At 43.4% G+C, this 23,626-nt stretch overlaps 1 protein-coding gene across 12 annotated transcripts in view; it reads left to right on the plus strand.

The window, feature by feature from the left end:
- Positions 1-23,626, plus strand: part of LOC119170841 (uncharacterized) — a 234,434-nt gene that overhangs the window by 36,857 nt on the left and 173,951 nt on the right. For 10 of the 12 annotated variants that reach the window (XR_012893706.1, XR_012893705.1, XM_037422111.2 and 7 more), the window contains exons 3-4: positions 4,679-4,864; positions 22,459-22,583. Coding sequence is in view for 8 of the 12 variants with exons in the window: in XM_037422111.2 (XP_037278008.2) it covers positions 4,679-4,864; positions 22,459-22,583 (311 nt within the window). In the remaining 4 variants the exon portion in view is untranslated. The remainder of the gene's footprint in view (positions 1-4,678; positions 4,865-22,458; positions 22,584-23,626) is intronic. The other 2 variants (XM_075886579.1, XM_075886578.1) reach the window with 1 other exon arrangement.

Consider the following 23,626-nt stretch of genomic DNA (forward strand, 5'->3'; position numbering starts at 1 on the left):
TCAAATGCATAAAGCAGACTTCGCTCTTGAGGAGCAGCACCATGCGCAGTGGATGTCGTATCCTCGCACAGCCCAGGTGAAGAAGGTATTACGTAGCAAGCCTCAAAAAGCATTGATGAAGCCTTTAGTCATACATATTGGATGAATAAAACAAAGTGTGGCAAACATCTGGAACCCCTGAGGAATGAAAATAATCTCTCGTGAAACTAGGCTTGAAGCCTGAGCATCCTGCGTAACTCCTGAAGCCGTAATTGCTCAATGTAATACCTTTTACAGGTTTGAAACTCATTGAATAAATAGTACTGTTCCACCTATATGGCATACAGGAGCTATTTTTCCACCTGGTGCTATGAGCAGCTTGTTTCACCATTCGTCGAACCATTGAAAAGCACAGATCTCGCATCATCGCATAAATCTGCTTAAGAAAACAGGCACTTTGCATATATGCTATTCCTAGGCGTACAAGCCTTTAATTAGGTTTCATTTAAGGCGAGTGTTTTCGCGCTTATGGCTATGGTTATATCAGGTGGGCTGCCTAATTTTAGGCGTAATTTTCTATCGGAGCACACAATAAAAGTACTTGTTAGATAAATATTGAGTGAAACACGCACTCTTAGGTACGTTCTTCCTCAAAGCAGCGCTTTATTGCCACTTCTCTTCAACAGCGCGCTTGCTGAACTTTGAAGCAGACTGCGTCAAGAATCTGAGTTTAATGCACGTAGCTATCCATACGGACAACATAGCACTGCATATCACTGCTCCTTGAAGTCAGGGACCGCCTCATAACAGAATTACGCAGTAATCGCTTGATACGACAACTTAATACCTTGAAGTTAACTACATATTTCGTCTGCTAAGTCAGCCGCCATCGCTCATCATTCAAGGCGACAGTCTCAAAGAAGCATGATCCGGCTGTACATCGGAGACGCATCAATAGCGTGGGCACAGCAACACCGTTACATCATTACGGCAGGACCCCAAGACAGTCACTAAGAACGTCTGTCTTGGCGTCCTGCCGTTATCTCTGAGAGGCGGGTATCACAGTCGCTCTTGAATGTTGTGGCCCTATTGACAGCTAGGGGTGCTGGCTGGGACCAGACAACAGTACTACAGCTGTAGAAGTTCGCTGTGCACATGTTCATTTCCTATTTTCTTCGTGTCTTGCTTTCTGTGTATAGGCACCAATATAATAAATGAATATAGATCAATATGTACGTTTACAGTATGAAAGCAACAAGGTCCACTCGATAATTATCGGCGTACACGCTATGTCGTAGACTTTGGTAATGTATTTCGCGTTAATTCTGGCGTCGTTGTCGTCTGCTCCGCGTCATAAATTGACGAACCTTTCCGCTTTATTTAGGTTTGCTTTTTGAAGGCCCTGTACTGCTGGGAGATCTTTCGAAGCAGTACATTGTGTGACGTTGCCAGCACGAGAGCGCTGCATGTGCAAGGAAGCGAGCGGCTGCGGGGCTGAGGAAAGGGAAAAAACGCGCGACGAACATTGCCAGTTTCAATTTTTCTGCCAGAGATGGTTCTTCTTGTCCAGATTCGCAGCCTCACTAAGCGATGCTTTGAGAGCATATAGCAGTGCGCTGATGGTTCATCGTGTTGTTTGTTATTTCGCAGGGAGTGTTTACAATGCAGAAAAAAATACAGCGAGACGTATCGCGCAGGAAACAATTCATACATTGATTTCTAAAAGCTTTCTATAGCTCAGTGTTCAAGTTTTGGGTTTTTAACGAATAATGAAAATTTCAGTACTTAAATATAAAGACTATATATATATATATATATATTGTCTTTTTTTGGGGGGACACACGATAGAGCCTGAGCATCTTTAGGCTACTGCGAGTATTATGTGCTTGGTTAAATTTGCCTCCGAATGAATTTTCAATATAGAAATCTTGACCCAAGTTACATAGTCCAACCTGTAAAACACTAGGCTATATACAACGTGGAGATACCCTTTCAAAGAAATCTTTTCAAAAACAGACTGGTCGATGAATGTGCACCGTGCCATTCAAGGACAAAAGACGTCATATCACTTAAAGAGACGAAATAGGCTACAATGTGTGGCAATTGAAAGGAAATTTGTTAATAAATAAGTGTAGTGAAAATTTTAAGCGTAAAATATTAGTAGAAGGTGCAGCACTGTGTAGACCACATACTGTTGGGATGAGCGCTAGTATTCCGGCCAAATTAAACTAGCTATGTGGAGATGACAAGAAGTACTTCTAGATATCCATACTTCGACGGAAGCCTAGATATCCGTACTGCGATGGAAGCCCTTAAGCAGTGTAGAGAAGAATATCCACCAGATCAAGTGACGTGTGTGACACCGTGTGTGTTACCTCAGCAGGCTATAAGCACAATGTATACACACATAATTTACAGCGTGCGCGAGTAGGCTTCTTTACATTTATTGCGTTGCAGAGTGCCACAGAAAATCAGTACGCTGAAGACAGCCGCAAGCATGATGAGTCGGTGAACATTTCGCATGCAGAACTCTACATTCTTCTGCCTCCAAATAGATAAAGCCAAACGTTGTCTGGACATAACTTGAGCCAGTAATTGCTGAAAGTGATGCTCATCCTCCAGCCTAACTAAACTGGGCAGACAGACATGACAAATTTTTCAATATGTACATTGTGCCAGCTAAACCATAGCGTCGGAGTGTACAATGTCATTCATCAATTCATTCAACATGTGACCCCACACATGTTACCCGAGCTATCTAGAAATGCATTGTAAGGTCACACAATTCATTGATTGCACAAGTGTTCTTGTTTATTTTATTGCTATGCTCACTGTCATAAAGGATCATTGCGAAAAATCAGTACAACATCCGGTATGCCGTTTAATACGTCACGTAAAAGACTGCACGTGTTATTGCCTCCGCATTGATGTAATCGACAAGTTGCCTATATATTTCGTGGTGTAGATTTGATTTATTTATTCAATTATATTCTCACAAGGGACTATATTAAAATATACACCAATTTTACTTGGAATTTCAATAAAAAATACCTAAAAGATGACGTAAGGGCGGAGTGCACAGGACGTTGATATGCTTGAAACACAACTAAATTCATTGTTGAATTTTAACACAAGGTTGAATAAAGTTATAAAGTATCCTAACTAACCGCGAGAAACAGGGAAAGACAAAAAATGGTTGATATAGCTCCCCTGATTATTTATCAAGATATACGTATTCACACATTCTAAATGATGAAATAACGTGAAAAGTGTGTTTGGGCCCTAGTCGTGCTGATGTTTGACACAGAGTGCACTCCTGTGCTGATCTTTAGCTTCGCGTGAGTAAAATATGAGACGTATTGTCTGCTGCTCAGTATGAACAGCCCCACTCTAGGTAGTTCATGTCTCATCAGAACAACATACAGAATCATTTCATAGTTTTAGTCTGTTCACCGGCGAGCAATACGTCTGCGATGAAAGCGTGCTAGATTTGGGCCCAAGATTGGTTATTTAATCATACCGAATTTGGGGCTTCAAGGCACAACACAGGCGACGCTATCGACAACACTTCCGTTCACTCAGCGTTTACAGAAACTAAATAATGACCTGGAACTGTTCGGCTATCACGCGACGTGACTAGCACTCATGTGATCACCTCTTCAGGGGATGTCACGATGATCAACGTAGCGGTCGTCATTGCGGTGGTGTCACTGCATGGCCCAATGAGTCAGGTCGGTCAGTATGTTGTCTCTTACGGCTTACTTGTCGCCGCTTGCGCCCCGGTTGTGACGGGGAAGACATAGAATCACAGCAGCTTCCAAACCGCCAGCTTGCTGTTGGGCCTGCCTAGTCGCTAGCCAGCCGATTCCAGCTGAGGCATCTTCTAGATCATCGGTCCCGGTCAATCAGGAACACTCGCACCTGGCCGCTAGTGCAGCTTGCCGTTATCTTACCGAGGAAGAGCAAATACGGGATCTTGGGCCTGGTGCGCATGTTAGTGACACCCTGGTCGTGGACACTTGAGTACTCAAACAGGACGACCTGTCGCTTCAGACGCCCATTCTCTCCACTCTCGTTCCTCTCATTGTAAGTGCATGTCCTCCTAGTTAGCTAGCTCACACCCACTCTGGCCGATTAGCTCAACGCCCGTTCTTTCGAGGCCTTTGTTCTTCTGCTCGTGGTTGGTGTTCTTGCTCCTGATGATGATAATCACAATATTCAGTCGGGGTGCCACGATGATAATTATCACTAGCTGCCTCCTTGTAGTGTCAGGACTACAAGCCACAATCTACATGATAACAACGTCCTTCAATCAGCCTTTTTAACAGCACGCTGAAGTTCCACTGGAGAGAGGAACGAAATTCAAGGTGGCAAACATCTTGAAGTATCTTTTAAGGAAAGCAAGCGACCTTCTGGTTTTTCATTTTTTACGGGGGCACCTCAGCGTTCCTTTAGAATTGCGATATAGGGACAATTATATTTCACTTGAAAAATCTAATATAAAGCGCTTAATTTTTTCACATACACACTGTTCTGCACACCGGAAAACTTTTACTTGTAAATCACTGTGTAAAAAAAGGGAAAACCTGAGCCCCCAAAAAGTTCGATTTATTTTTGTCATTGAATAATATTACCCTGGATAATTTGCTAAGCTGAAACATTCAAGTTTTTCTATTGTTACCACTCTTTTTTTATTAAGCTTGTCCCGCTAATGAAGAATTGGGTGTCTGTGACGGCGGAGGTCTTTTCCCGCAAAACTACTGCGACGGAGTCGCCTATTATATAGAAACATGGACATGTAAACGAAGAAAAAAGTCAAGATGTGTGTGCAAAGGTCCACTTTGGAGAAATAAAAACGGCAGATGTGTCCACAAGGATGACTGTGGTAAGCACATAAATAGCAAGAAATACAAGCCTTGCATGCTTACAACGTTGGAAGCTTTCACCAACAGTCAATAATTAGGACTTGCCGTGCCAAATCTAATCACATGTATTTTCTATTGTTTTTAAATGCGAAGTATTTATTAGCAAACCTGGGCGAATATGGCCGTTCACCTGTTGATCTACCTCTCTAGGTGTCAAGTATTTTAGCTCTCCCGACCGTTTCAATAATGAGATCTATACCAAAATTGGTATGACATAACTTGAATGCATGACGAGCATTAGTAACTAGGCATAATAGTAAAATGTATTGTGTATGTCATGAATGCCATGATTCAATATCATCGTCTTCTTGTTATTGCTGTGGTTTTGTTCACATTATATTGTTCGAAACTGGTATGGTATGGCATCAGTGAGTGGGGAACATAGGTGACAGGCCCTAATGTGAAAATCATGACATGCATGTCATGTAAGTCATGACTACATGTCGTGCTCATGGGGGGTGCGCTAGTGGTCGTTTTGCTAGCTTCACTTATACAGAATCTTGATTTACGTAATATGAATAGATGACAAAAGTATAAGACCAGTGCAAACATAATAATCATAATATGCATGTCCTGCAAAACATGACTACAAGCAACGCTAATAATGCGCTCATGGTCATTTGGCTAGCTTTACGTATACTAAACCCGGTATAACAGGACGTTAATAGATGACGAAGATATATGACGGGTGCAAACATGATAATGAAGATATGACTTGAATGTAAACATTTGACAGAAGTCTGTCTTGTTGGCTATGAAACTGGGAGATGATATAGACTCCAACCAAAAGTTTTGAAGAAACCCGACTTTTCGAAACCGACTTGGTTCCTTCCTCAGGGGTGACTGCGTGGACTACGTAGCAGCAGCGTCTTCAAAGCTCTCGAGGGGTGGCTAATGACCTCTCTCTCTCTCTCTTTCTCGTTTTGCCGTGGAGCGCAGTCCGTGTGTGAACACTGAGAGAAGAATTCCGAGAGAGCGGTTGATGTTATGAGCTGTTCTTTGTATGTGCCACGACTCGAGTAACAACCTTCTCCTCCTACATGACGGGTGCAAACATGATAATGAAGATATGACTTGAATGTAAACATTTGACAGAAGTCTGTCTGGTTGGCTATGAAACTGGGAGATGATATAGACTCCAACCAAAAGTTTTGAAGAAACCCGACGTTTCGAAACCGACTTGGTTCCTTCCTCAGGGGTGACTGCGTAGACTACGTAGCAGCAGCGTCTTCAAAGCTCTCAAGGGGTGGCTAATGACCTCTCTCTCTCTCTCTCTCTCTCTCTCTCTCGTTTTGCCGTGGAGCGCAGTCCGTGTGTGTACACTGAGAGAAGAATTCTGAGAGAGCGGTTGATGTTATGGGCTGTTCTCTGTATGTGCCACGACTCGAGTAACAACCTTCTCCTCCAGTTCGGCTCGCTTTCGACTATGGCTGTCACTTCGAAATTTATCTGGTGGTCCAATGTCTCAGCATATTCGGTGACTGCGCTGCGCTCATGGTAGAACTTCCGCAGATCATTGGCGTGTTGCTTCAGTCAAACGTCAGGTTTCTTGAAAATTTTTGGTTGGAGTCTATGTCATCTCCCTAATCAAAATGAGCGTGTAAAGTAAAACATGAATACATATCATGCTCACTGTGCACTCGCGGCTGTTTCGGTGGCGTAACATATGCTAAGTTTGGTATCACGTGAGGCGAACAGACGAAGGTAATCACACGTTCAAACAGCATATTTATGTCATGCGTGTCGGATAAAACAGGACTACTTGCTACGCTCAAAATCTTCTCGCAGCTGTTTCGCTAGCTTCACATATGCCAAATTTAGTATTACGTGACGTGAATGGACGACGAAGGTAATTGACACGTCCACGCATGATCGTATTATGAGAGCCATGTAAAACGTGACTAGATACTGTACTCATGATGCGCTCGTGACCGTTTCACTAGCTTCACATGTACCACATATTGCATCACGTACGTGTATGGATGACAATGGTAAATGACACGTCCGAACATGATAATCATGATATGCGTGCATTGTAAAACATTATCATGCGCACCGCTCGTTGCGCGTTCACGGCCGTTTTGGTAGCTTGACGCGAAGGGATGACAAAGGTAAATGACACGTCCAAACACGACAATCGTGATATGCATGTCATGTCAGAACCCGACTGCATACCACGCTTATGATGCACTTGCAACTGTGTCGCTAGATTGTGCTATAAAAAAATTGGTGTTAAGTGACGTGAATCGACGACGAACACAAATGCCAGGTTTAACCAAATAATCGCGACATGGAAGTCATTTACACCATAATTTACGCTTGCTGCTTGCGGTGAACCTTGTGCTTATTTTAAAGTGACCTATAAACCTTCCTCATTTTCGGTTCGCATATTACTGATTTTCGCTTTACATCGGATCTGCCATTTTTTTTCGGAGATGCAAAGTATCCGTTTAAAACGTAGCGTATCATCATGAGCGTGTCAGCAGTGTATCATCATGAGTGTGGCAGCAGTGTTTGCGGCTTGTGTGCGCTCCACTCACCCCGTTCTTCCTACCCAGGTAACTGAGATCGGCAAGGCACGTGCGACCAGCTTCCAGTGGACGCAAGCCTACGGCGCATGACCGGCCCACTGCATCACCGTCGAATCATATCATCGCCGGCTTCCCTGCGCTTTCCTGGACAAGGAGCCTACATAATAAAAGACTGCGGCGCATTGTCCCTCAATGTGGCAGCAGTGTTTGCGGCTTGTGTGCACTCCACTCACCCCGTTCTTCCTGCCCAGGTCACTAAGATCGGCAAGGCACGTGCGACCAGCTTCCAGTGGACGCAAGCCTACGGCGCATGACGGGCCCACTGCATCACCGTCGAATCATATCATCGCCGGTTGCCCTGCCCTTTCCTGGACAAGGAGCCTACATAACAGAAGACTGCAGCGCATCGTCCCTCAGTGTGGCAGCAGTGTTTGCGGATTGTGTGCGCTCCACTCACCCCGTTCTTCCTACCCAGGTTGGTGAATTGAACTAGTGCCTGTTGAACTAGCTTATTTTGCCGTAAACACTGCTGCCCTCAGGTTGTTTGTGATAGTCCTTAGACATGCCGACGAACGCTGAGCTGGCGAAAGAAATCGAAGTGTTTCGAGTTGAAATGGCCGAGATGCGCGAAAGTATGAAGTTACTGAATGAGATCTGTGAAGGCGCGAAGAAGGAAAACGAAAATTTGATCAAAGAAAACAAGTCCCTGAAGGTTAAAAACAAGGAGTTGGCTAAACGCCTCAGCGAACTTGAACAGTATTCACACTCTAACAACGTTGAAATAAGAGGTGTCCCCGTCCGAAAGGATGAGAACTGCCTTCAGATCGTGCAGGAAATCGGGAACAAAGCAAAATGCCCTGTCGCGGCAGCGGACATTGACATCGTCATCGTGTCCCTGTCAAGAAAGGAATACCACACATAATTGCTCGATTCTGTACGAGAGCCAAGAGGGCCGAATTCTGTGAAAAAGCACGGAAGGCACGTTTAAACACTTCCTACCCAATCTCAAAAAGACGAGCCCATTTTTATCAACGACCACCTCACTCCAGAAAAAAAACGACTGTTCGCGCAGGCTCTGACCCTAAAGAAAGAAAAAAAAAACTGGAAATACCTCTGGACAGACAATGGTATTATCAAGGCTAGGAAAACCGGCAACAGTAAAGTGCACTGCATCGCTGACACGGATGACCTAACAATCATATCGTAGGCATGCCGACTGATTAAGGAACACTTTTGGTTTCATTATGGCTTCTAATATGCTCTCTTGCGCTGAAGCAAAACGTCTTCTTGAGCAAACACCCGCATTCTCGCTCGTGCAATTTAACACTCGTAGCCTTCGAGGGCATTATGACGACCTTGTAGCCTTCCTTTCCATTGTCGAACACTCATTTTCCGTAATTTGCCTATCAGAAACGTGGCTGTCGGCAGACGAAGGGCATCTGTATGCTTTGCCAGGCTATGAATCCGAATATTGTCACCGTGCAACAAATCGTGGTGGCGGATCTGCAGTCCTAATAACTTCATCAATACCATACAAACGCCGTCAGGATCTGTTTTTTGACAACATTAATTGTGAGTCTCTTTGGCTTGAAGTAGAATCTTCTGCTCTGCCTTTGAACAATCGTGATACAGTCATTGCATCTATCTACCGTTCTCCCTCATCCTCGAATTCCGAGTTTTGCGTGCAGCTTGAAAGAATCCTTGCTACTCTAACCCTGGAAAACAAAAACGTTATTATTTGCGGTGACGTAAACATAAATATCCTTGATACTAACACTCCAGTTTGCTTGAAATATGTTCGCTGTTTTCTTAGTTTCGGCCTACAATCTCTGATTCACTCCTCGACTAGATGTGATATGAATGGGTCTAACACATTAATCGACCATGTGCTGTCGAATATCTTGCTGATTCGAAGTCCGGGGCTATTGACTATTTATTCACCGACCACTATCCTGTATTTTTCTGTCTTGATGCCTGTATTCCCATACAAAATAAGCATAATACCAAGACAGTATTCAACTCAGCGGAATTTGTTGAGATAGTGCGTAATGCTGACTGGGACTTTGTTGCACAAGAAGAATGTGGCGAGGAAGCGTTTAATGAATTTTCGGCAAAAATAAGCGCATTCATTGCAAAATGCACAACCACAAGTACCGTCATACATTGGTTTCGCACGCCTAGAAACCCCATGGATAACTCCTGGTCTCTTGCATTTCATATCTAAAAAGGAAAGCATGCGAAAAAAATTAAAATCTCAGCCTTCAAACAGCTCTCTAAAAACGCGCTTAAAAAGATATTCAAATCTACTTTCAATGCTGCTCAAGATGACCAAACGCGAGTATTATGAAAAACAAATAGATAAGAACGGTAATGATACCAGGAAAAAGTGGCAGTTAATAAAAAAAATTCTTGAACAGCAGCGAGACCACATGCTTATCAAAAATAACGGTTGATGGACGTTTCTTTACCAAGCCACTCGATATCGCTAATGTTTTCAGTAATACTTTTGCATCAAATTCCCCCGATTCACTAGTTGACCTTCATTTTCCCATTCTATCTCGTTCACCTCAGTCTTTTTACTTACGTCTTACATCTGCAGACAAAGTCTTTCAAATCATGTCATCTCTTAAAACCAAAGGGCCAGGCTTAGATTCCATTCACCCGTCTAAGATAAAGCTCGTGCCACGTGAACTGTCTCCTATTTTAGCTTAAATAATTAACAAATTTTTCAAAGCAGGTGCATTTCCTGATGCTTTAAAGGTAGGAAAGATAACACCTGTTTTCAAAAAGGGTGATCGTTTGTCAACTAATAATTACCATACGATTTGTGTACTTCCTTTCTTTAGCAAAGTAATCGAAAAGCTTTTTTACTTGCGTTTGATGTGCTATCTGCTTAAATTTAACCTAATCTCTCCCAACCAGTTTGGTTTTCGACTTTGCTACTCGACAGAGCTCGCCTTGCTCAGCTTTACTGACCGAATTAAACAAGCCATAGACGATAGATTACTTACTGGGACAGTTTTTATTGACCTCACGAAGGCTTTCGACGCAATTAACCACCAGATCCTTCTGTGTAAACTTGAATCTTTCGGAATTGTGGGTCCCGCTTTGCAGTTCATTCGCAATTACTTAACAAATCGCTCACAGGTATTTCATGTCAATATTATTGCGTCATCTGCTAAGCCAGTTACCATGGGCGTCCCTACAGTTTCAATCTTAAGTCCTCTTCTATTCCTACTTTTTATTAATGACCTACCTAGTTCCCTTAACCATACTAACTGTCTTCTTTACGCCGATGACACTACTATTTTTACATCCCAGAAAAGAACTGCTGAACTTGAAAGTAGCTTAAACTCCGATCTCTGTAATATTTATCAATGGTGTGTTAACAATCATATTTATATGAATCGCTCTAAAACTACATTTGTCGTGTTTTCATCCGCACAGAACACATTTCCCTCACCAGTTTCCGTATCTCTTAACAACCATATCATTTCCGTATCAGATCATGTGAAGTTCTGAGGCGTAATACTAGACAAGCCTTTGAAATATAACTATCATGTACTCTCAATATTAAAAAAAGCTTCTTTTGGCATTCATGTTCTCATTAAAGCTTACCCTTATTTTCAGTCACGCATTATTTTATCATTATATTACGCATATATTCATAGCCATCTTTCCTATTGCATTTCATCCTGGGGTAATACATATGCCAGTCACCTGGAGCCCCTCCTACATCTTCAGAAACGGGCACTACGTCTGATCGCCTTCGCTCCATTTCAATCGCCTTCTACGCCACTCTTTATTTTTCCATGCTTCCAATTAATCCTTTATTCACTCTAAAGTTAGCTATATTGATGTACCGCCTCATTTATCATGGTCTATGTGTTTCAGGGCTATCCACACAGCATCTTGTCAATACTAATAACACCAGGTTTTCAGCCTGTCACAATTTCCTTCTCCCTAAAGTGCGTAGCAATTATGGAAAACTAACTCTTAAATTTACAGGTGTATCTGTATGGAACAACATACCACTTGAAATAAAGTTATGTCCCACATCCTATTCGTTTCGCAAAATGTTTAAAGAGTACCTAATCACAAAACGTGTTTTCTAAACTCTTCCATCGTCCCTCACTTCTAATTTTAGTATTTCTTTTACTCACTATACCACTTGCTATTACACAGAACTTTTCTTGCCTTGTTGTTATGAAATTTTAACCATTCTTTGTTTAATTTATACAATGTGTTTTTCACTGCTTGCTGCATTGTTATCGCACTTGACTTATTCTCTAACGAAGGTCCCCCCGACAGTTCTCTAACTTCGGGACCTCCTCTGTACTGTAGAATTTTATTCATGTAAATGTATGCATTCCTGAAAATAAAGTTTGATTTGAGTTTGATTTGACTTTCTGTCATACATCGAATGCAATCCAAAGCGCATATATTAAATGCGAAGCATTTCTTAGCGAACTTAGGCAACAATGAGCCTATCCATCCGTCCATCCGTCCGTCCATCCATCCATTCATTCATTCTTTCATTCATTCTTTCATTCATTCATTTATTCATTCATTCATTCATCAGTGTGATTTGTCATTGCAACTATGATTTTAGCTCTCCTGGCTGTTTCAATATTGGTATCAATACCAAACTTGGTACGGCATAACATGACTGTATGAAGAACTTATCTGACTAGTCATGATAACTTGAAAATCATGAAATGTATGTCATAAAAGTCATGATTTACATTTCGTGGACCTGCAGATCTTGCGGTGGTTTCGTTCACATATCTCTATTGCAAAAACAGCGTGATGCCAGTACGTTTTTTGGCCCTGGTACACGCTGGAGACGCTGGTACACGCTTGTAATCACTGACCTTTCGCAAGGCGCACTGGGAAAAAGCTGTGTGGCACTGGTAGGGGCGCTGGCTTAACCACTGTGATGCTGGTGCGCACTACGAAGCACTGAATTTTTCACTGCAAGTGCTGCTGAATACTGGAGCACGCATTCTTTCTACCAGCGCAGCTGCAGCGTCCATGTTATTGTAGCATGTGCCGTGGTTCGTTTCGGTGTCGTTGAATATAAAACGCTTGATTCGACGGCTGGGAGAAATGCTACCCTAACAGATACCAAGCATACGTAATTTTTTAACAGATACCAAGCATACGTAAGTGGTCTTACCCAGTGCCCGGCCAAGCGAGCATAAAACCTGTCATGCCGGCCGCGTTGGTATATATTTTACCGGCGCTTCTTGCTTCATGTACATACAACATTAAAACGTGAGAATAACTGTAAAGTATAGTTTAGACATCCATGAACCTAAATAAACCATTTTCTCTTGCGCCGATGTTCTCACAAGGAGCGCTGATGATCGAAAGTCGCGCTTTCAGCTACGCAGGCTGTCACCGAAAGCTGCCGGTCACACTTAGCCGGTACTTCTCGGAGTGATATGTAACAATTAACACGCAATTTTCAGCTGGTAATTTAGTACGCCTTCGTGAATTGACTCCCTGACGTACGTTTTCAGCGGATTTTATTGGTATTTTTATGGATGTTTTTTTGTCGGTAATGATATAACTGCATATATCTGTACACTGGCACGCCGACTGTTTACTGCCAGCGGAGGCCAGAAAAACGGCTGTCACTCGCCGTCGCCACTCCGTAATGCATATCTGGCATTGATTGACCTTCCACTTATTTCAGGTACTGTTTAGGTAACAGTTAGAAATATTGAGAAGCTCCAATGCAAAAACTTCAAGCCTCGCAACACGGCTGCTTCGAAAGCTGCCTTACCTGGTGCCCCGTCCCAGCGAGGCCTATCGTGCCACCCGCGTCGGTGTACCTGCTGCCGGCGCTTTTTACTTTAACTAGGCACAATTCTAAAGTGTGAGAATGACTGTAAAGTACAGTTTACACATTCCTGGGTCTAAATCGGCCATTTATCGGCGTGTGCGGTGCCCGCACAAGGAGAGGCGACGATCGAGTTGTCGTGCTTTCAGCAACGTAGGCTGTCATCGTAAGCTTCCTTCTGAGCACAGGAGCTGGTACTTCTCTGACTCGTACGCAAGAACACGCAATTTCGAGTGGGCAATTTGGTACGCGTTAGAGAAATAATATACTGGCATACTTTTTCAGCGGAATACCTTACTCATTTCTTCGGCGGTTTCTTAGTTACAGGTATCGATTTAACTGCAAATATGTAATCTGGCACATCAGATGTGTTCTGCTACATCGTCGCTTGCGCTGAAGAAAAATACTCAATGTTCACTTGTGTGTGTGGATATCTACCAAACAAGACATGTAAATCATCTGCACTCGTTGACCAGTAGCAAGTGCTAGAAACAATTATCAAAGGAAAAAAGACTATCGGCAGCAACAGCTGACGATCTGTGACTGCTCCTCAAGTCAATTCGAAATTTTTCAGAGTTAGGATGTAGATGCTCCAAAAAACTTTGTACTCTTGCTAATATCTGCACGTCATTCGGTGCCAGGAAGCCCTTTGTCACTGGCCAATTAAGACGAAATTGCTATTTTGAAAGGAATATTTTGTCAGTTTTGCTTGTGCGACTTGTAAACATGAATTTGAACGGCGCGTTCTTCGGATACATAGTCGTTTTATAACCCTTTAAGCGTGTTCCGGCGTGGCGTAGTGGGTAGCATCGGGTCACATCAGACTTGCTGCATCAAGTGTAAGAGCATATTCACGAATATTCTTGTTGCCTGGAGCATTTTGGAGTATTGTGACTTTGCGCTTGTAAAAGTAGCTATGTTGCAAATTGATCTAGCCCAGGCTTTTGACATGGTTCCACACAATTTACTTTTCATGCTAGCTGAGTACGTTGGTCTTGGTGCGATCATATGTAAAGGTATTAGATTGGCATACAAAAGTTCAACCCCAAATTTGATTGTGAATAGAGAATTCTCACAGCGCATACAAGTACTTTCCTCCGTGTGCCTGGAGTGTCCTTTAAGTCCTTTGCTTTTCGCTCTATTTTTGGAGCCACTGTGTCAGTAAGTGATTCCCCACACAGGGATAAAGGGTTTCAGGTTGCAGTCGTGTGAAGTGCGTGTTTTGGCATACGCCGACGATATTGCCTTTTTTGCTGTTGATAGAGAGACTGTCACTTCGTTATCAGGAATCACTCAAAGGTTTTGTGACACAAGTGGGAGTTTAACGAACAAAGAGAAAAGCATTGCTTTATGGCATGATAATTGGGACCTCACGCCCATTTCCTTTGGAAATATTCAGTGGCTCACGACACCTAGTCGTTACCTAGGGGTACCATTGGACAGGTATCAAGACAGTAAACCATTTTGGCTTGAAAAGGCTCAAGAACATCGCGCGACCGCCGACGGATGGGGCGGTCGTGGCTTATCAATTTTCTCTCGGTCAGCTGTATGCAACGTGTTTCTGGCTGCTAAAATTATGTACCTTTTGCAAATAATTAGTTGTACGCGTAAAAGCATCCGTAAAATGCACAGGATGTTTGCCACGCTCATCTGGAGCTCTACATGAGAGCGAACATCTAGAACAAACTTGTTTCGGCGAGTTAAGCAAGGAGGGCTGTATTTGTGCCATCTGTTTCTTAACCAAGTAATATCACGTTTCCTGCTGATAACAGACCAGAGAGACTCTTTTTTGTGTTCTTTATTTCAAACAACGCTCTTACACCACATGCCTGACTTCTCTGTATCTTCAGACAAGGGAGAACGACACACCTTGTCACCGTTCTTGCGCGAAGTTGTGTTCTCACATCGTTTCTTAAGGGCAAGGTTTTCGATAGATTACCTAACTAATGTGAAAAGAAAGCGCCTTATGAAAGACTTTTTACAAATGCTTTTTCTGTGCCCCTTTACCGTTCAAAGTATGAAAAATCATATGGTCATGACGTACTAAAGCGAGTGAAAAACTTGTGTATACCACCCAATGTGAAAACATTCTTGTTTAAACTTCATACGGTAACCTTCCCAGTAAAAACGTGGCTTGCAGAGAGAGGGATGTATGTACCATGGGGAAGCAGCTGTCTCCTGCGTAACAAACCTGAGACCATTGAACATGTGTTTATTGATTGTAAGAATGCTATTTTCTTTGGTACAATTTACAAAGGACTTTAAAAAAAGATTCACTTCTTACTCCATATGGAATTTGTTTTTTGCCTTGTGATAGTTCTATGCAAAATTTGGATGTTATATTTTTACTTGGTCTTCATTCGGTTTGGCGTAGTATGCTATCGTACAGACACTGTGATGTGAGAGTTCTATCTGCTAATGAGTGTTTCGTGGCAACTGTTATAAAAGTGCGAGATGTGTATAAGACTACCGATTGTGTTGAAGATGTAATATCTTTGTTCGATGTGGTATCACGCATGAAGCACGTGTGATAGTTATTGTCAGATTAGCTTGACCTGTAGTCAAGAAGGCAATAAAGAAAAGAAATCCGGCGTGGCGTAGTGGGTAGCATACAGAGTTAGAAATCAGTAAGTAGCGAGTTCGAATCCCGTCACGCAGTGTTTTATTTTCTTTATTGTTTTTTTTTCATTTTTATTGTGAATGCGCGTTAATTTACTTATATATTTATTTATTTATGGCGAATGAGCACCCCCGTTTTATCCCTGCGAAGCCATTTTGCGCAGAGTACTTGGACGCTGCCGCTCCAGCGTCCCAATACCTGTGCTCGGAGTCGCTGGTACCAGCGCCATACTGGGCCCATAATCAGCCATGACGCTGAGTGCTGGTACCCAGTGGCGCTGGCTTTGCAATAGGAATGGCGTGTTGCAAAACTGGTATGCAATGGAATAACTGCATGGATAACACAAGCGACAGACCCAAACAAGCGACAGACCCAAACAAGGTGACATTGGGCGCTGCTGAGCTGCTGAAGGCAAGGGAATGCCGGGATATATGATCTTCGAAGTTTACTCGAAGTTGTATACCTCAAAGATGCGTCTGGCTTTTTTTAAAATGGTTGATTTGTTTTACTAAAAGAGCACGTAATGAGCTGTTTATTTTTGTCATTGCACAGAAACGTGTTTCATTTACCACTGAAATCCTCTATGTCTGTATACTATTTTACGAATCGTAACGAGTAACCAACGATCACTAAACTTGGCAGGCAAACGACAGAGCAAGCGTTCTCTCTGCTACTTTATGTCAGCTTTTTCTTTTTTTGCCAGTTGTTTCTGCCGTCAAGGTGAGTGCGCTCTTATTTTAGAACACAATACTTATGAGTAAGATCAGCTTATGAACGTTTTGCCTTAGAGAAGCTTCATTTACGCAGTGGTATTCAGTTTCGAGCTGAAGCCTCGCTCAACACCACCCAACGCAAGCTTCACAGACTCATATGCCATCATTCCCAGTGCCTAACGTCCAGGGGCCCCTTAAGGAATTCGCATAGACTGTGGCGCTGCATTTCCCTAGAGGCATTGCTTTGAGAAACTCTATGATTCTACAGAAGAGCGATCATCAGAGTCAAAGCACCGCACAGATAGCATGAGTTCAGAACAAGCGCATTCGGCCAAACCAATAATTGTCGAAAGAAAATTTCAGGGAAGGGTAATTTCATACAAAGAACAGAATACAATGACAAGTTCGACGACGTACATAAGACATTGAATTGCGACACACGCAATGCACAAAGCAGAAGACTGAACTTGGTGAAACGTAGCTGTCTGCAAAAATAGGTTGGTGAGTTGAGCGGTCCCTTCGAATTTCCGCAGAGTTTATCTAATTACAGATACGGCAGCTCCAGTATGAAGAAGTCCGTATACATTATTATCATTCCAGATGGCATCAGTACAGTGTTCGGTTTCACTCGGGGGACAGCAGTTAGGTCTTGAAATTTTTGCCGAAAACCCAGTGCTTGCCTCAACTGCGCCCGTTAGTTCTCCCCTCGCGGTGGGCTGTGGCGACTTAACATTAAAGAAATCGATCGGCGACAAGAACTCAACGACTTCAGCCGGATGGTCGGTATCCTGGAGGTACGTCCGGAGGACAATCGGTAGGAACAGAAAATTGAGGTTGAATATGCATGTCAAGAGAAGGAAAGCTGCGACAGTGGCAGTGACGAGCTACTTGACATAGAATGGTACATGAAAAGCATATTTGCTGGTTAACAGGAGTGCGCTATTGGTGACGGTAGGGGCTCTGTTCACTCAATAAGGGATCGTAAACAAGTGGCAGCGACGACAAAAGTTCTGAGTTGTTTCCTATACAGCCGGAGACGGATGGTAGACGGGTGGTCTGGTGGCGGCGACGAAGAAACATAGTGAGTTGCTTTGTTTGCCCCGCCGCAGTGGTCTAGTGCCTAAGGTACTCGGCTGCTGATCAGCTGGTCACGGGAGTGATACCCAGTTGCGGCGGCTGCATTTTCGACGGAGACGGAAATGTTGTAGGCCCGTTTGCTCAGATTTGGGTGCACGTTAAAGGACCCCAGGTGGTCGAAATTTCCGGAGTCCTCTACTACAGTGTCTCTCATATTCTTATGGTGGTTTTGGGACGGTAAACCCCACATGTCAATCAATCAATCAATTTATCAATCACTTGCTTCGTAGATAAACGGTGATGGTGAAACACGTGACCGAGTGACAGCGGCAGCATACGTCAGCGGTGTGGTAACAGACGACGGAGCATGAGTTGGCGGCACTGCTTCAGAATCTTGTTATTCAATGACCTAGCGAGGCGAAGGTGACAAGGGCGCTTATGACTCGGTTGTTCTTGTGTTTAGAGATAGCTTCAGTTCGGCTTCCTTGGGAATGGATTGCTTTGTAAGTTACGGCAAAGCAGAAAGTTCAGCGGTGCCTTGGAGAAAGTCCAGAAAAGAGAGATCAGCGGTGCCTTCAGCTGCACAACTTGTGGAAGCACGCTGCGTCCGCAGCTATTCAGAGCTCTAGAATAGCTGAGTCACCTCGGTGACCAGCTAAGCGGGACGGCGAAATGCTTTTGAGAGAGCTTTTGCCAGTCGCAACCAGGTACTGAAATCACTTTTATGATTCCTGCACCGCAGTTTCGCCACGCGCATCAGGTAAACGTTTGCATTTGTGAGCTTCACGGCTGCATTCAACTTATTCAAACCGTGCACGAGTTCGTACTCTGTACTCTAGTTTATCATATCTTCATCGCCTAATCCACCATTAACAGGAAAGGGGGGGGGGGGGCACGTTGCCGCAGTGCGCCAGAGAAGAAAACAGGCCCGGGTGCTGGATTCAGAGTTTCAGAGACAGCCAGTCATTGCAGAAGGTCGTTGAAGTGTCTAGCTACAAAATTCCAGGAGTTCCAGGTTAAGGACCAGATGTACTCCGCACCTCAACCAATTGAAAGTAGGTGTTCTACAAGCTGGAATATACTTAGTGAACGGGAGATTTAGTGCAAGACTATCTAGAAGCGAGCGAGTGATTTCAGTGCGTCTTCCTTATTTACTCGAGCTCCACGTCCCCTGCACTCGTTACACATTCTAAGGAAGTATAAAAATTGTTTTTACTCTCTTTACCATTCACTCGTATGGTCTAGCTATGGTCCTAGTTACCACAATATGAGATTTCGCGCTACTTGTAGCGTCAAGCTAATAAAGGTGTATGGTCTTTGTCATCATGTCACAAGGCAAGACGTCACTTTCCCTAACCAAAGTAAATAATGTGTGTCGCCGTAGTCCAAAATCAATATAGTTTGTCCAAGAACTAAACATATACGTCCTTCAATAACGGCGTCGCGACTGACGCAACAATATCGGCGCATTTCATAGAACCAGGAGAACCGAGAAAGAAGGCATGCTCAAATTGTGTAACGGGGCCCCTTTATTATACGACTGAACACTTGGCAGTCATTGTAGCACTGCTATGAGGGGGACGCAGATATCGCGTATTGATTTCTCAATCAATTGATTGACTGGTTGACACTTTAATATTGGCTCAACCCGCCATAATATCAGTGGTACCTTGCTATACAAAAAACTACCTAAAATGTGAATTTTTTTACGAATATATAGCTTTGAAATAAGTTAAAATATTTCTTGATAAAAAGAAAAAGTGGCAGATCCCACGTCCAGTGGGAATGAATATTATGCCAAGCACGAATGAGGAATGTTAATATGTCACTTTAAAATTAGCACAACGTCACGGCGTAGAGGTAAATGATGCCGTACTTGACTTTCGTATTATGCTTATCATGTTTTGATGTGTCGTTTGCTATCGTCATCTACTCACGTCACGTGATACCAAATTTAGTATAACTGGAGCTAGCGCAACTGCCGCGAGCATGCTATGAGCGTGGTATGTTTTCATGTTCTTACATGACATGCGTGTCAGAATTATCATCTTTGCACCAGTCATATATTTCGTCATCCATTGACGTCGCGTAACACAAAATTTGGTATATGTGGAGCTAGCAAAACGGCTACGAGCGCATCATGAAAGGCCCAATATACTGCAATGTAGCGTTGACGCACGCGCACACTGAGCACAGCAACGCTAGGTTTGCGAAACGAGAGCACTCTATTCACTATTTCATAAACGCCTTCTGGGCGCCGCCATAGCCCTCCTTGGGCTGTGCAAATTGGCGCGTCCCCTTGAAAATGCCCTGGCAACGCTGCACCCTTAGCCTTTGTACTCCCGCGCACAGCCCATCATGCGGTGTTTTTTCCTTCCTGTGAAAAGATGTATAGTCTGATGCCAGGCGCAACCGACGCGACCAGCGTCCATCGGTGCAGCCCGACGGACACGGGCGCGAAGTGCGACATGCTGCATTGCGCGCCGATGTGTTACCCAGACAACACTCGGTCTCCCTCTTTTCGTCACGGAGGGACGCCGGACGCGCTGAAACGTGCATGCGTCAAAGCAACGCAGCACCGCGAGCGCCTGCGAGTATATGGTAGGACCAACGCCTGGCGAGGCAACGCCGGCGCGACGCAACGAAATGAACGCCGGTAAGCACGCGCACCATGTCAATTAAAAATGTATGGGTGCCTTGACTGTGGCATGTAGTCATGTTCTTAAATTAGCCACATATTATGATTATCATGTCTGCACCAGTCACATTCCTTCTCCATTCATTGGCGTCACGTAATACCAAATTTGGCATATGTGAAGCTAGCGAAACGGCTGCGGGCGCATCATCAGTGTGGCATGTAGTCATACTGTTACATGACACGCATGTCGTCATTATTATCATGTTTGGATGTGTCATTTACCTATGCCGTTCATTCTCGTCAGAAATACCTAATATGTATAAGTGAAGCTATAGCAAAACGGCCGCCAGCGCATCATGAGCGTGGCATGTAGTCATGTTGTTACATGACAAGCATCCCTTGATTATTTGGTTTGCACCAATCCCAGACCTTCGTCATTCATTCACGTACTTTAATACCAAATTTGGTATATGGGACGCTAGAGAAACGGCCGCAAGTGCATCATGAGCGGGGCGTGTAGTCATGTTGTTACATGACACATATGTCCTTATTTTCACGTCAGAGTCTTTCGCTTGTGTTTGCATGCAGTCATACCATACCATACCAGTTTTTCAACATGCCATGTCAACGAAACCACCACAACAGCTGCAGAAACGTGAAATGAAAATCATGACATTTATGACATCCATGCGGTGATTTTCATGTTACGACTTGTCATATATGTTCTTCATACAGCTTTGTAATGTCATACCAAGTGTGGCATCGATACCAATATCGAAAAGGCCAGGAGAGCTAAAAGTCGTACGTGGCTAGATAGATACGCTCAAAGTCACCGAAATTCGCTAAGAAATGCTTCGCAGTTATAAAAAAGGACGACTGTCCTAAATAACATGTTTGATTTCGAGAACCCTAGAATTGAATTTGTTTAAAAGAAAGAAAGGAATAATGTTTTTAATAGTTACGCTTGATTTTGATAACCTTAGCATTCGGTTTATCTCGTCTCACGTTGGAAACCGCGTACAACCTCACAAACGGCTTTGTACCGAAAACCCCGCACAGCAGCCCCAAAGGGAAGAACTACCGGAACTGACTAATTGAATAAAACACTTCGGAGAGGTTCTTCTAAAGGTATTTTACTTTGATTGGTAAGTAATCTGCACGTTAGTGAGAAGCACTCTAGGGATTCACACTTTTTGCAATGTAGGCATAAAGATGACTGCACTAGACCAGACCTGTGTAGTTAAAAGTTCATTAGTGGGACTCGGCATCGTATTCTGATAACTGATATCTTGGCCCTTCTGGACGAGTACCATCAATAACATTTTTATAATTTTATTTGAGGTGAGGAAACTCAGAAGCTAACAATCTACACTTAATGAATTTGTCCAATGTGGCGCTTTTTTTATTCACGCTGCAGTTACAAACGTGAATATCGGCAAAATTGAAATAGCAACAAACACCTAATGTAACTTCTTTTTGCTCTTCACTACACAGCGACAAAGTCATGTCTTCCTCTTAAAAATGTTGACCTCAGTCTTGTGTTGCGGTCCTATCACAAAGCATTACCGTGTCGCCAGCGCCGGAGTACCAGATATCATTGGTGTTCTTAAACTGTCCGCTGTCGTTGCAAAACAGCTTTTACTTGTTTATTCATCACCTTTAGCAGAGTCTATAACAAAGTGAACAGCTGCTTTGTTGCACTTGTTGACGTATTTGGATGGTAGCGGTTACTCTGTAAAAAAATAATTATGGCACCATAGAAACTTCAGTGTTCTTGTAGTAATATTCGATGATACTTTTAAATAGTTGTCGTCATGCTACAGTCGTTCGTTTTCTTATAGTATGGTTCAGACATCCACCTATAATCAAAGTAGGTTAGTCGGGCTGGCGGCGCTGCGCAGGGGGTCTGTGTAATTACACTGTCGCGACCTACTCTTCATAGGGACGGGCAAGCATCCTCTAATCTTCGCTTAAATGCGTGATAATTCATACAAGAACTTACATATTTACGTTTTGCAGTTTAACGTTTCAACGACAACTTAATGGGATGCTAAAAATACTGATTTTTGTACGAAATGCCCTAGTAAATGCTCTGGCTTATCGATAAGTCTGACCGGGACTTTGCAGAAACTCACAGAAGAGAAGTCGTACAAAAACCGGAACGACCACCAGCAAGAAAGCCTCAGGGCTCCCCGAATAAAACACCTGAAAATCTGAAGCCTTCTCCTGAATACTTCGATACTGTCCTGAAGGTAAGCAACTTTGCAAGTAAGTTCTCTACAAACATTTATTTGCAGAACTCAACCACGTATAACAGCTACATTATATAGAGATTCGATTGCCAAATATTGAGCCATCTGAACTGCAAATGTCATATTGTGTTGGTAAATTTGCCTCAGATGACGCAAAATCAAAACGCATTTTGCTTGTTAGTGGATAGTACTTTCATCATTCATTTTGGTCGTACAATAATATTCTAACTATAACGTAACTTGGCGCTTTTTTTCGGATTGGTACACCTTTCAGAATGTGATTATTTCCGTAATTAGGCTAAAATAGTGTTACAGGACCCGGCTTTATGTGATTTAAGCATTCAGTGAAACCACTGATATGGTACCATATCATATTGCCTCCCTTCTTTTTGAAGTTTTCTTATCACCCCGTTACGCTGTCCGCGATTATCAGCGCAAACCGCGCCTGCACTGTTCGAGAAGCTTCAGGGCTGCCATAAATCATTTTGTTAAGATTACGTCCACGTCATGGGCATTTCATGTTATTCTGGAATCTATGTCACTGCTAGCTATAAAGCTAGGATGTTCGATGGAGTGTATAAATGAAGACACACTTCGCCTCTTGTCAGTTGATCGACGACTGACGCTAAGTTCACCAATATTAGTGCCAGTGCCTTGCTGCAGTCTTGATTTCTTTTTTTTTTTGTGGCCACAAGTTTGGCTGAATAAACAGTTTGATTTTTGACCTACTGTCTGCTCTCTTCTTCGTTGTCGCGACCCCGTGACATCTGGTGGAGGTGCTTCATGATCCACGTACCGCACGCCCCCTTTCAGCCATGAACCAAGTCCACGTCATAGAGAAGACACCGACGCCAACCACGACCAGCGAGTCATCCGTAGGCGACAAAGTCTACCAGCGGAGTACGAGCCTTTACCTAACAATACTCGCACGTTTACCATGACAACCACTGCTGCAACGATGACTGCCGCTGCGCCACTGCCTGTGGCGATTCTGATGCACCCACCCCTATGGCTAAGGAGCTTTCATGGAGCACCTAATGATG

Source organism: Rhipicephalus microplus, chromosome 2 (genome assembly GCF_043290135.1).
Source record: "Rhipicephalus microplus isolate Deutch F79 chromosome 2, USDA_Rmic, whole genome shotgun sequence".
Lineage (NCBI taxonomy): Eukaryota > Metazoa > Arthropoda > Arachnida > Ixodida > Ixodidae > Rhipicephalus > Rhipicephalus microplus.